The sequence below is a fragment of the Cimex lectularius genome, unplaced genomic scaffold (genome assembly GCF_000648675.2).
Source record: "Cimex lectularius strain Harlan isolate CLEC.00 unplaced genomic scaffold, Clec_2.1 scaffold5, whole genome shotgun sequence".
Taxonomy (NCBI): domain Eukaryota; kingdom Metazoa; phylum Arthropoda; class Insecta; order Hemiptera; family Cimicidae; genus Cimex; species Cimex lectularius.
In genome coordinates, this window is record NW_019392993.1 from 1744435 (window position 1) to 1757430 (window position 12996).

At 34.1% G+C, this 12996-nt stretch overlaps 1 protein-coding gene across 4 annotated transcripts in view; it reads left to right on the forward strand.

Moving 5' to 3' along the window:
* LOC106666214 (serine/threonine-protein phosphatase rdgC) overlaps window positions 1–12996 on the forward strand; it is a 227649-nt gene that overhangs the window by 65839 nt on the left and 148814 nt on the right. For all 4 annotated transcript variants that reach the window (XM_014393243.1, XM_014393245.1, XM_014393244.1 and 1 more), the window contains exon 2: window positions 11463–11745. In XM_014393243.1, the coding sequence (XP_014248729.1) occupies window positions 11493–11745 (253 nt within the window). In that variant the 5' untranslated portion in view covers window positions 11463–11492. The remainder of the gene's footprint in view (window positions 1–11462; window positions 11746–12996) is intronic.

Sequence of the window (12996 nt, forward strand, 5' to 3'; positions counted from 1 at the left end):
GTGGCAAACCCAAGAGGCCGACTCCTTCACAATGTCATTTCTCGAACCAATTTTTCCATCCTACCACCTTCCCAACCCACCTACTGGCCAACTTCCCCAAGAAAAAGACCTGACCTGCTAGACTTCTTTGTTTGCTCCAACATTTCATCTCTATACTCCGATACCCCTACCCCCTAGACGACCTCTCCTCCGACCATAACCACCTGTTGTCCTCACTTTAGACATACACCCTAAACTCAATCCACCTCGACCCTCCCTGATCAACGGACCAATAGATTGGGACTATTTTCGAGAAACACTTGAACAAAAACTGAACCTAAATACTCCCCTCAAAACCGCTCAGCAACTAGACGACAACGTAGAACAGACTAATTCAATACAGCAGAGCATGAGGGACTCCACAATATACATTAGGGCAAGAAGTACTGCAACTCGACCACACAATTTACCCCTCCACCTGACACACCTGATATCCCTCAAGCGCCGAGCAAGAGCTCGATGGCATCACACCCGATACCCCTCCGACAAAAGACTTTTTAATCGTTTGACTAAACATTTATCCAACGAACTGCAAAATTACCTAAACAACAAATACTCGACTTATACCCAATCACTAACTAATGACGACAATTCACTATGGACTGCTACAAGAAAAATCCTCAAATATAAAAATACATCTCTTCCTCTACAACGGGCAGATGGAACTCGGGCGAAATCCGAAGAGGACAAAGCCCAACTCCTAGCCCAACACCTCTCTGCAGTATTCAATCCACACCCAGACATCCAAGACCTCCACCATTCTGAAAAAATCCTTAACGAACTTGACGAACCATTACCTCTCTCCCTCCCTCCAAAACCTTTCTCCCCTAAAGAAGTCAAGCAGGCCATCCTAAACCTTTCCAAAAAGAAATGTCCAGGTTACGACCTAATCACTCCCATCATCCTATCCCAACTACCTAAAAAAGCCATTATCTTTACAACCTACCTATTCAACGCTGTCCTACGTACAACCCATTTCCCCACCTGTCGGAAATTTTTTCCATCAGGATGCTCCCAACACCTAAGAAACCAAATCACCTTCCTAGCTCCTACCGACCCATCAGTCTTTTGCCCATTATTGGCAAAATACTGGAAAAGCTCCTATTGAACCGCTTGACCAAGGAAATTTCTACAAACACAATTCCCCATCACCAATTCGGCTTTCGGAGTTGCCACTCAACTGTACAACAAGCACATCGCATAATCGACGTTATTTCCACATCCCTTGAGCTAAAACAGTATTGCCCGGGTGTTTTTGGATATACACCAAGCCTTTGACCGAGTATGGCACTCTGGGCTGCTGTGGAAGCTCAAGAACATCCTACCAGCAACCTATTACCTTATCCTAAAATCCTATCTTAACGATCGTTACTTCCAAGTATCCCACCAAAATTAATTGCCTCCTATCCATCCTATTCTTGCAGGTGTCCCTCAGGGCAGCGTGCTCGCTCCTTTCCTTTATTCAATTTATACGTCCGACCTACCTACGCAATCTAACACTATCACCTTCACCGCAATCCTTTCTCCTGATAAAGATCCTGTCACTGCTTCCCGTAATCTTCAAAATCACCTAAACACCCTAGAATGCTGGCTCCGTCGGTGGAGAATCAAGATCAATGAAACTAAATCAACGAACATAATATTTACTCTAAACAAGAAAACACTCCCACCAGCATACCTCAACAATATTCCCATCCGAATTGCGAACCATGTACGATACCTCGGACTCTGCCTGGACAAACGACTGACGTGGAACCCCCATACACGACTTAAGCGCACAGACTGTAATATACGATTTTTCATGCTTAAACGACTACAAAAGAAAACTTTACATTGCCCTCCTCGCCCCCATTTGGACATACGGACTTGAACTTTACGGTACTGCTAAGAGTTCCAACCTCAATCGAATCCAATCCCTTCAATCAAAAATCCTCATAACAATAGTACAAGCTCCTTTCTGTGTATCCAATCACACCATCCATACCGACCTAAATGTCCCTTTTGTTACCGAGCTAGCCCAATCCCGCTACAAAACGTTCCATCCCAAAGTACTCCACCATCCGAACCGTTTCGTCAAAAACCTGCCATGCACCACATTACCTAATAATCCCAACAGAAGACTGAAGCGTCAGTGGCCCCGCGACAACCTTAACAATTGACATCGGTCTCCTACGATGGAGTACATCTCGCTCATCGTATTGATTAACTAACGGCTACCATCACGGGATGGTAATTGTTCAAGCTTTCACGCTACCGTTAATAATTTTATATGTAAATACTATCTGTTTTACTTCTTGCGTCGAAGAATGCAGTTGTAAAAAAACAAATAAAAAGTTTAAAAAAAAATAATTGAAAGATATTAATTGGTCAAGCGGACCACGAAAACTAGTGAATTTAATTTATTATTGCGTCAAAAGAAGAAAATATTCTTAATTTCATACATGTGTATTCATAATACTATATACCTTACTTGAAGACATTTTCAAATTTATCTTTAAATATTTAATCCGACGTGGGGCGCGGTTGCTATTTCTTCAAATGAGATATGTTAGGCTCGAGATTCTTACATAAATAATTGAGTAATACAAGCTTGCCATTAATTTCATTTAGCATAGTTTATTATTTCATAATCACTATAATCACTATGTTTTTGAACTTTTGTTCGCAAAGAGCCATGTTTACCAAAGAAATTATGGAAAAACTCTAGACGGCGCCGGGTTAGGTGGCCAATGGCACTAGTCGCATAAAACTATTTTTTTCAATATAGTCTGTCAGAAACGTTTGTCTGATAATCCTAGGCAAGATGATACAAATATGTTCGAGTATGTCCATATATGTTTCTGAAAGTGGAAGACAAAACGTGTCTCAGTAACGTTGTACTAGCAGGACCGGTATTGCGATTTTACTAATTCAAGGGATGTTCCTTGCTTTCATTTTCGATGTGGAAGGAAGTGAGACATCTCATAATTTCGAACCACAGTTCTTCGATGGAAAATAATTTATAATCTTGAAGAAATAGAGACTAGACATTGACGGGAAAATGATCACTAAAGCAATCTTAAATATCGAATGTAAATAAATTTTATATAAATAATAATATGTGATTACAATAATATTCTATTTTTTCAATTTGTACCAATTTCAATAATTTGTCCCTTTAATACTTCTACCTTTAATACTTTCTTCGCGTTTAATGAAATTTCGCTCAATTAACAAAAACAGATTAGTGCAATGAAATACCTAAAACAACAAACAATTAACAACTAACAACTACTCCCTCTCTACATTCCTATACAACGTTTAAGAAGAAAACAGTTTGCGCGAAAATGTGCCATATGGAGGAACCCATTGACTGGTGAAATGTATTTATAAGATCAATTTAACCAATATTCAAATTTTATTTTCATTGTGAGTTCAGAGAGAGGATATATTTATTATATATTTATATATTAATATTTCTAATATATTTTAATATTAATATATTTATTGTTTTGTGCTGTATAGTAACGTCACTTTTTTTTAGCATACCTCCTATCTTTTTATACACAAATAATCATAATCAAAATTCTGAATTTCTCAAAATTGCCAGGCATTGATTTACAATATTTACTTAAGGATTTTATCATTTTAATTAGCTTTTTTATTTTAAATGTAAATTCATACATAGAAAATATCGTCAATGCTTGAAAACAAAACAACAGACAAAGGTTCTGGTTATTTTTCTCCTCTCTTGATATTTATTTACTGTGTTTTTGTACTTCATTCTGTTGAGATAATATTACGAAAGATGTCGATTGATAACTATTACAATCAAAGTAGTTTTTTTTTTAGATAAAAACACTCTATTTAACTGAATTGATTACAATTTTTATGAATACAAGTCAATCTAATGACTAACTTTTCTGCGTTTTTATTATAGGACAATAGGAAATCGTCACCAGTTGTCTTGAAAATCGATTTTTTTAATCGTTCCTACTTTCTTATAAACTGGTGGAAATCCTGTCGATCACTTTTCAACAGCTTTTCTTCAAACCAAAGATGTCCTGAGTGACAGGAAAATTAAGGAAATATTACTCTGGTTCAAGGGAATAAATTTTTAGACATTGTCTTTTTTCTAAAATTACCGCTCGAATGCACTCCAGACGGATCGGATCCGATTAATGTATTTTTTAAATTGATTATGTAAGACAGTCTAATGGGTCAAAATGTTATTAGTTACCGAATAAATTAACCATTAATTACTTTAAATTATAGCATTACGTAGTATTAATACATTTCCAGACATTCCCTCTTTTCGAAAATTTCCGCTTGAATCCACATCAAACGGATCAAATTCGATTTACGTTTTTTTAATTCTATTACGTGAGAAAATCTAATCGTCCATAGTTTTATTAATTACTCGGATCAATCAACTATCAATTAAGGTTAAATTGTAGCATTTTGAGGAATTTGAATATCGTTGCTTTTATCAACTTAAAATCACTATTTTCTTCTTCATTTAAAAATATAATGTTTTTACTTTTTCCTTAGACTTAGTAGATAGTTTGTACCACCCTTGTCTGATATAGCATGAAAGAACGGTTTGATTGATCAACAAGGCGAGGGCGTGTCAAAAGTGATTTACACTTTGCAATCTTGTAGCCCTATCCATTGGTGTTACAAATTAATTTGTCTGCAAAGAACGGACGGATATGTATCAACCTTTATCGGTTGCAAGTCTCAATCGTGCAAATACTCAGACTTTATTGATATGAACATGAGCATTTATTCATTATATTTAGTGGTCTGATTGACCAAATTACTTTTTTCAATTAATTAATCTTTTTATGTAAGGTTTTGGTTGAAAGGAAAAAGCTAATGTCACGAGCGGGATTCGAACACACGACCTTCAGCTCAATACTCCGCTGCTCTAACGACTTGGGGGAGTTGGTGTCCGAGTGGATCGAAGTCACGATAGCTCAGGTGGTTCGAGCAGCGGCATATTGAGCCGAAGGCCGTGGGTTCGAAACCCGCTCGTGACATTAACTTTTTAATTTCAACCAAAACCTTAAATAAAAAGATTAAACAATGGAAATTAACATTTAGGAAATTAGGCTCATTCAATGTTTGACTGTTAATTTTTATGCAAATCAAATTGAAGCGGCTATTCAAGATAAATCCAATATCTTTGCATTATAAATTGTTTTTGTATGACTCCAGATAATTTCAAATTACATCAACCCAATCGGAAGACATTGTATAACATTCATTGTATAAATGTGTGGGGAGTAGTGACCGTTAATCGATATTTATTTAGAAATCGTGAGATGCGGTCTGGTGTGATGTAGGTTTCAGAAAAACATTTTCTTTATCGTGCCAACGTTTCGATCTTTATTGAGATCATCTTCAGGGCCTGGGATTTACAAACATTGTTTACATATAACAATTACATTTTGGATGTGGAAAAGTGAATTTATACAATGCAAAATATATTTATATATTCAATCAAAATATTTATATATTCAATCAAAGTATTTTTACTCACTTTGATTTAATATATAAAAAATATATTTCGCATTGTATAAATTCACTTTTTCACATCCAAAATGTAATTGTTATATGTAAACAATGTTTGTTAATCCCAGGCCCTGAAGATGATCTCAATAAAGATCGAAACGTTGGCACGATAAAGAAAATGTTTTTCTGAAACCTACATCACACCAGACCGCATCTCACGATTTCTAAATAAATATTCATTGTATAATTTTGTATAATTTCTAATTTATTATTAAACCGTTTGCAAGAACAATGAAACTGAAACTGAGAAGATAACTGATATTAATTGAATTCTACAATAACTTGTAATAAAAAAATAATAAAAAAACAATTCCTTTCGGTATATTGTATTGGTAAAAATTAAATGGTATTCGAGTGATCAAATCAATGTTGATTTAGCCGAAATTCTGGCCCGCCTATTCCACCCTGTAGTCTGAAGCATTGCGGCTTTTCAGCTTAGGAGAAAATCTTTACGCCGTTTTGAACTCATCCCTCTCCCTTTGGTCAGTTTACATTATATTTTTTCTACGGCATTACTGTATGAAATGAATGTGAATGTTGATTAAATCATTTGTACCCTTGGATAAGCGCTTTCTAGATTTTAAAGTCAATAATTGCTAATCAAATATTGTCCTTTTATTACATAATACAGTATTTTTAAATTACTCTAAAATGTGTATATTTATTTTTAATTTTTTGAGCAAACATATCTGGAAACGAATAAACATTGTCAGGTTTTGTAAAGTTAAGAAAATCTAAACATCCATTTATCGATGAAAACATTGTAATATCAAAACAAAACACACCTTCCGAATACTCTCCAATATTGACATTAATAGTTGACTAATAATCAATTACTATAGTTTATTAAATCGTACCATATACAAATAATCGTGAATGATGCGAAAGAGTCACTTGAACCCGCGGTACTAACGAGTCGAGCGAAACTGTATCCGTTGCGCCGTGTTCAATATTCTTAAAATTTTCATTATGCCAAAAATATTATTATTATATATTACTAATAGAATATATCAAAGGGTTGGTTATGGATTTATTACAAATTTCCTTTTTAATTACTTTTCTAAAATGGATATATTTATTTTTAATTTTTTGAACAAACATGTCTGAAAAGGAATAAACATTGTCAGGTTTTTGTAAAGTTAAGAAAATCTAAACATCCATTTATCGATGAAAACATTGTAGTTCCTAAACAAAACACAACTTCCGAATACTCTCCAGTATTGACTTTAATAATTGACTACTAATCAATTACTAAAGTTTATTAAACCGTACCTTTTAATAGAAATAATCAAGAAAAGTGCGATAGACGACACTTGAACCCGCAGTACAGATGAGTCGTGCAAAACTGTATCCATTGCGCCGCGTTCAATATTCTTGAAATTTTCTTTATGTAAAAAATATTACCATTATATATTACTAATAGGATATATCAAAGGGTTGATTATGAATTTAATACCAATTTCCTTTTTAATTACAAATCCTCCGCTAGAGTCGTTCAATAAAGTTTAATAGTTAATAATTAACCATATTGCTGTGATTCTGCAATTGACGTGTGATTATTACCGATAGTTCAAGTGGTTAGAGCAGCGGCGTGTTGAGCCGAAAGTCGTGGGTTCGAATCCCGCTCGTGACAATAACTTTTTAATCTCAATCAAGCCCTTAGATAAAAAGAATAATTATTGAAATTATTAATGGAGTTGAACTATTTATAAGTTCGATAGATTTTTTACTCACCCCTTTATAAAAAAATACACCAATTATGAAATTCATACAGGCCACAATTAAAAGGCATCCATCAACCACATAAACAATTAATAATTCTCTATTTTTGGTTTGTTCTCTTAAATATTCATGATTGCATAATTTACTAAACGGATCAAATCATCAGTTGTATTGTTTGTTAAATGCAAAACCATCTAGCAATAAAAACTGTATAAAACTTTATAAATTGAGTTTTTTTTTTTTTCAATGTGGCAACTTGCATGAAAAATGCAGCAAATGCTGGAATAATATTGAAGAGAAAAACATTACAATTTGTCTTCTTAAAGATTCTTTAGAGAAAGGTCCCTCTTTTTAAAAATTCACTATCCAATAGACCTTTCTGACCAACTACATCAATAAACCCATTTCAAACCCCAGTCATACCACATGCCTTTAAATAAATATGGTACCATTGGACTGTACTATTAATCAATAATTTTGAAGAATATAGATAATATTACATTTATAAAGCAGTATTTTTGACTAAATAATTTTTTTACGATCTTTCTCCCTTTTCTCTTTCTTACTTTATTTCTTACTCTCAATCTTCCTGTATTTTATCTCTTTCCTTTCTCTCATTTTCTCTCTCTATCTATCTCTGTTTTTTCAGCTCTCTCTCTATTGTTCTGTTGTATCACATTCACCCAGCAAAATACTGTACATGTAAATATGTATTTCCGAAAATTTACGTAATAATCCGGCGTAAATTTTAAATATAAAACTAATCACGAGCTCTGCCTCATGTCTTTTAATTGTTTAAAGTCAGCTTGCACGTTTGAACAAAACTACCGATTGTATGTTTGTTCTGAAAATACGTTACGCAATTTACCATGTTCAAAAGATTGAAAAGCGATGAAACGCGGTTCTAATGACCTGGTTCTTCAAAGAACCCAAAGAAGGAGCATACACGTCACATAACGCGGTTTTACCGACGACACGGTTTCAAAATTAATTCATTCCCTTGTACTGCTGCTGGAACCCGGGTCCTTTGATGTGAACCTTTCAGGCCTTCTGGGTTTACGTAGAACACCACTTTGCCTCAACTACAATTACGTAGCACTTCAATTTTAATTGCTAAGCCCCGGCGTCAGACGCCAATTTTCGCATTATTTCTGTACGGGCTTTCACTTAAGTGGGCCAAATTTGATTTAAAATCATGGTTAAATTAAAAGACATCTCAAAACTAGAAATCAAAAATTCCCGGTGTATATTGCAATCAAACCCTACCTCGCTATTTTAAAGAAGTGAATTTAATAGTTTAAAAAACATAAAAACAAGAATTTTCACAAATGTTCGACTCTAAAGCAGCATTCTATTGAAATTGTCTAGTAATGCTAGTTACAGATTTTAAAAAAATATTATTAATTGAATTGCATCTTTTATTTGTTACACATATAAACTAGTGATATATTAGTCATTATTATTACTAAATTCCCTATAAAAAATGTATTTGGTCACATTTTTTCCAGTTTATGGTACGTATTGCGATCGTTTTTCTACGTAGTTTAGTCAGAATTTGTTTTTGACATTAATAATTCCGTCCAATTTTTATTTTACGATGAGACAACACGTACTGCCAGCTGCAGACAAACTGAATGCTGTTTTCCCGATGGCGGGAGTCAACGGCCCCGTTTATGTCTTTTTGTTTTATTGTCTTCTGGGAAATAATTGTGAGAATCTCTGAGGGTTTCCTTTCATAGAGACAATTTGCCGACGACAGAAGGGCATGGGTTCGGCTCATTATTATTCTAAAAGTGCTCCGTACTCGCCTTTGCGCGAAAGGAAGCCACCATTTATCCATGTTATTTACACTAGAACAAAAACTATTCTTCAGATAATGTTCAGTTCTTTAAATATTTTTTTTAAATTTCAATATTTTATTACGATCTGAAATTTTTGGTTATATGTAATTTGACGATGCATAGATATATTTACAATAATTTATATTGAACTAATCATTATTATATTAAGAAGAGAGGATTATGACTAATGAAATAAATTGAACGGTCTACCCCTCAAAAAGAAGGTCCCAGGGCCATTTCCTCTTAGAGGCTTACGGGATTTTTGGATAAATGGGAGTTTAAGGTCGCTGTGGATGGTAGAATGAGAGACATAAAACGGAGCATTTTCAATTGATCTGAGGACCTCACTGAAAGGATTGGAGACGTTGGTTAACGGAAGGTTTAGTGGTTCTCCATGGTTCTACAACGTATGTCCAAATCGGTTATTAATACTACATTTTGAACATAGTAATTTTGTTTTTCTTCGATAGCTTAATTCTTCGACCTATAAGATTGTTTCAGTCGTCAAGGCTATTCCACAATAAGCGTAAGTCTAGATAGAATCCAAGTTAACGAACGATATGGAGATAGGAACATGGTTGTAGTATATTGTGTGAGGAGATTTTTTTCGGAGTGTAAATGTGACATGGGCGCACTTGCTTTCATTTATTTTCATTTTTTTGTCTATACCAATCTGCTATATATGAGATAACGAAAGGATGGAACGATTTTGAAGAAATCTGAAGGTGAAGGGCCACTGAATGTCACAATCAGTTGCCCTACACCATCAGATTTCTACAAATTATTTTGCCTATGAGGCCCACACGATCTTTTTTATCAAAATTACTTTGAACGATAGGATGGGTCCAAGCACACTGCCCTGCCGTACTCCCGCTGTCAAAGTAGTCGAAGTAATCTGATCCTTGTCGGACCCAAAGGAACCGCTCTGTTAAATAAGATGAAGAGAGTATATGAAAGGATGGAAGGACATGGTTTTTTTACATGACTTGTTCGGGCGGTCAAACGCTTGCGCCAAATCAAGAAATGCTCCCGTAGAATATTCTCTGTGCTCGAGGGAGGAAGATAAACCGTTTACAACGCGAAACTTTTGATGGACTGTGGAATGATCGCGTCGAGATCCAAAGTGATGATCTGGGCGAAGTTAGATTAGAAGAGTTTAATTTTGGCAAGTCTTTTAAGGGGAATTTTTTCGAATACTTCGGAGATAATGGGAAGTAAATTAATCGGACAATATGATTAGGCTTTTGAAATGGTTTGCCAGCATTTTCTATATTCTAATGTACTAGGAAATATTCTAAATATTTCCAACGTATTGCATACATGGAATATACAATTGTAGAGGTGTATGAAGAATAAAATAACTTTTTGAGGGAATTGTTTGAAAATAAAGGAATAATTTGCAATGGATAAGAAAAAGGAATTCGAAGGAACTAATATAAAATTTCTAATGGATGGAATACACGTTTCTGCAATTTAAAGTGTTATCCTAATAATTACAACTTCTATTAAAAATTGTAGATGGTTTACACGAGTCATACAAAATTTTTTTTTATATTTGACATCAAAATCATAGTTATTACTAAACAATGAAAACAGTTTTACCTAAGCCTGAAAAAAAAAACTGCACGTTTATTAAAATTGATGTGTTTAAAATCATGAGATAAAGCGATGCAAGTCATACTTTTTTTATAGTTTACATCAAAATTAAATTTATAACTAAACAATGAAAATAGTTTTACCTAAGTCTGAAAAAATGCACGTTTTTACAATTGATGTGCTTAAAATCATGAGATAAAGCCAATTATTTTGAAATCGATAGAATGGAAAGCTGGAAAATTTTATTATATTTTAAACTTTAATTATCATTTAATTAATTAACGTTTTAAGTTGAGATAAAAAAGTCAGTGTCACGAGTGGGATTCGAACCCACGACCTTCGGCTTGATACGCCTCAAGGGTGACACTGACTTTTTTATCTCAACTTAAAACCTTAATTAATTATGATATTAATTGGTCAAGCGGACAACGAAAAATAGTGAATTTAATTATTATGAAGATTCCAAACTCAAAATATATGAGGGCCATCTACCTTTTTTTCAATAAAACTAATTTTTATTGTATTTAACTTGTTTTAATGCACTAGTATAAGTTTGAACATGAAGAAAAATAATGGAAGTTCAACGTCCCAGTACACTTTCGGAACAGCAAACTTTTCCTATTAACTACCAACAAATTTCACAAGAAATGTTAGAAAGTAAGTTTACTCCGCGTAGTTTCTAACTGTTATTTCCGCTTTTTATTTCAGAGTGTCTTGGCATGGATCCGGTTTCGTGAGATGTTGCAGTGCGGGGGTCGCGCGGTGGCGAGCTGCGGCTGCGACAGGAAGAGGGAGCTCAGCTCTTCGACCTGTTCATCCGTCAGCTCTTTGGTCGAAGAAGATAAAAAGGGGAAAGGGAAAGGAAAAGGGAAAGGGAAAGAACCGGGAAAGCAGAATGCTGTTGGCGCATTCCTCGCTTCTCTCTCACCCAGGAACCTTTTCAAGGGCCTTCGGCGCCCCGATCACCACGTCATGCCAAAAGCAGAAAGATGTGAGTATTACTTTAGCATTTCAACTTTAAATTAGTTTTAAAGTTATTTTATTTTGAATAATTCAATAAAACAAATATATCTTTACCTCTATGTTAAAAAATGCACTCAAGATCTGTTAATAAGTCACAACTCATTCATGATTAAATATGAAATTTTATGAAGAAATAAGACGGGAAGTAAATTACTGAAAGGCTTTTTTTCATTTGTTTCATTCTTTTTTGCATTACGCTTCTCTACGTTAATGCATTTTACCATAAAGATAAGATAACACTGCAAGGAATTGACCTAAACTGGAGAAAAAAGGATAAAAGCGTCTAGAAAATCTTATTTAACTTATCTTCCCACCATATATATTCTTTCCCCTATCCTGTCTACTCTATTCGATATCAGGAGATATTAAATTCTAGTTTTGTAACGTATAATAGCACAGTGCGATCTATAAATAATTTTGCTCGTGTGAAAGTAGTTAACCATGATTTTATGAAATATAAATTATAATAGTTTTATAATTTATTTTTAAATTGACTGGGGTACTACGGACGTGGAGTTATCGATTTTACTTATAATTGTTTTGCGTTACTTGGTCAAAAAATATTCGAAACCTGTCCGAGAGTACTTGAAAAATAGGTATTAAGAAAAAATATATTTCTGTCCTTGTTGTATACTAATTTAATAATCTTTCTGTAGTTTGATTTAATATATCTGTCAATTTAAAACAAAAATCTAAAATAGGAAAATAATAATCAGGATATTATTAAATGATTATTAGGAGATCGTAAGATACGGTCTGTGTGATGTAGGTTTAGAAAATCACTTTCTTTATCCTGCCAAGGTTTCGATCTTTATTGAGACCATCTTCAGGCCTCAAAGTATTTGTTTTCTGTGTAGATGTATCATTATTGTGTGTCGTGTTGAGAGGGCCAATGCCACAAAACACACAGTCAGCCTGAAGATGATCTCAATAAAGATGGAAAAGTTGGCACGATAAAGCAAACAAAATTCAAAATAACTTAAAATATAAATTATTATTTGGAGATCGTGAGATGCGGTCTAGTGTGACGGAGGTTTAGAAAAACATTTTTTTATCGCCAACGTTTCCATCTTTATAGAGATCATCATCAGGCTGACTGTGTGTTTTGTGGCACACAATCATGACATATCTACACAGAAAACAAACACTTTGAGCTCTGAAGATGATCTCACTAAAGATCGAAACGTTGATACGATAAAAAAATGTTTTTCTAAACCTC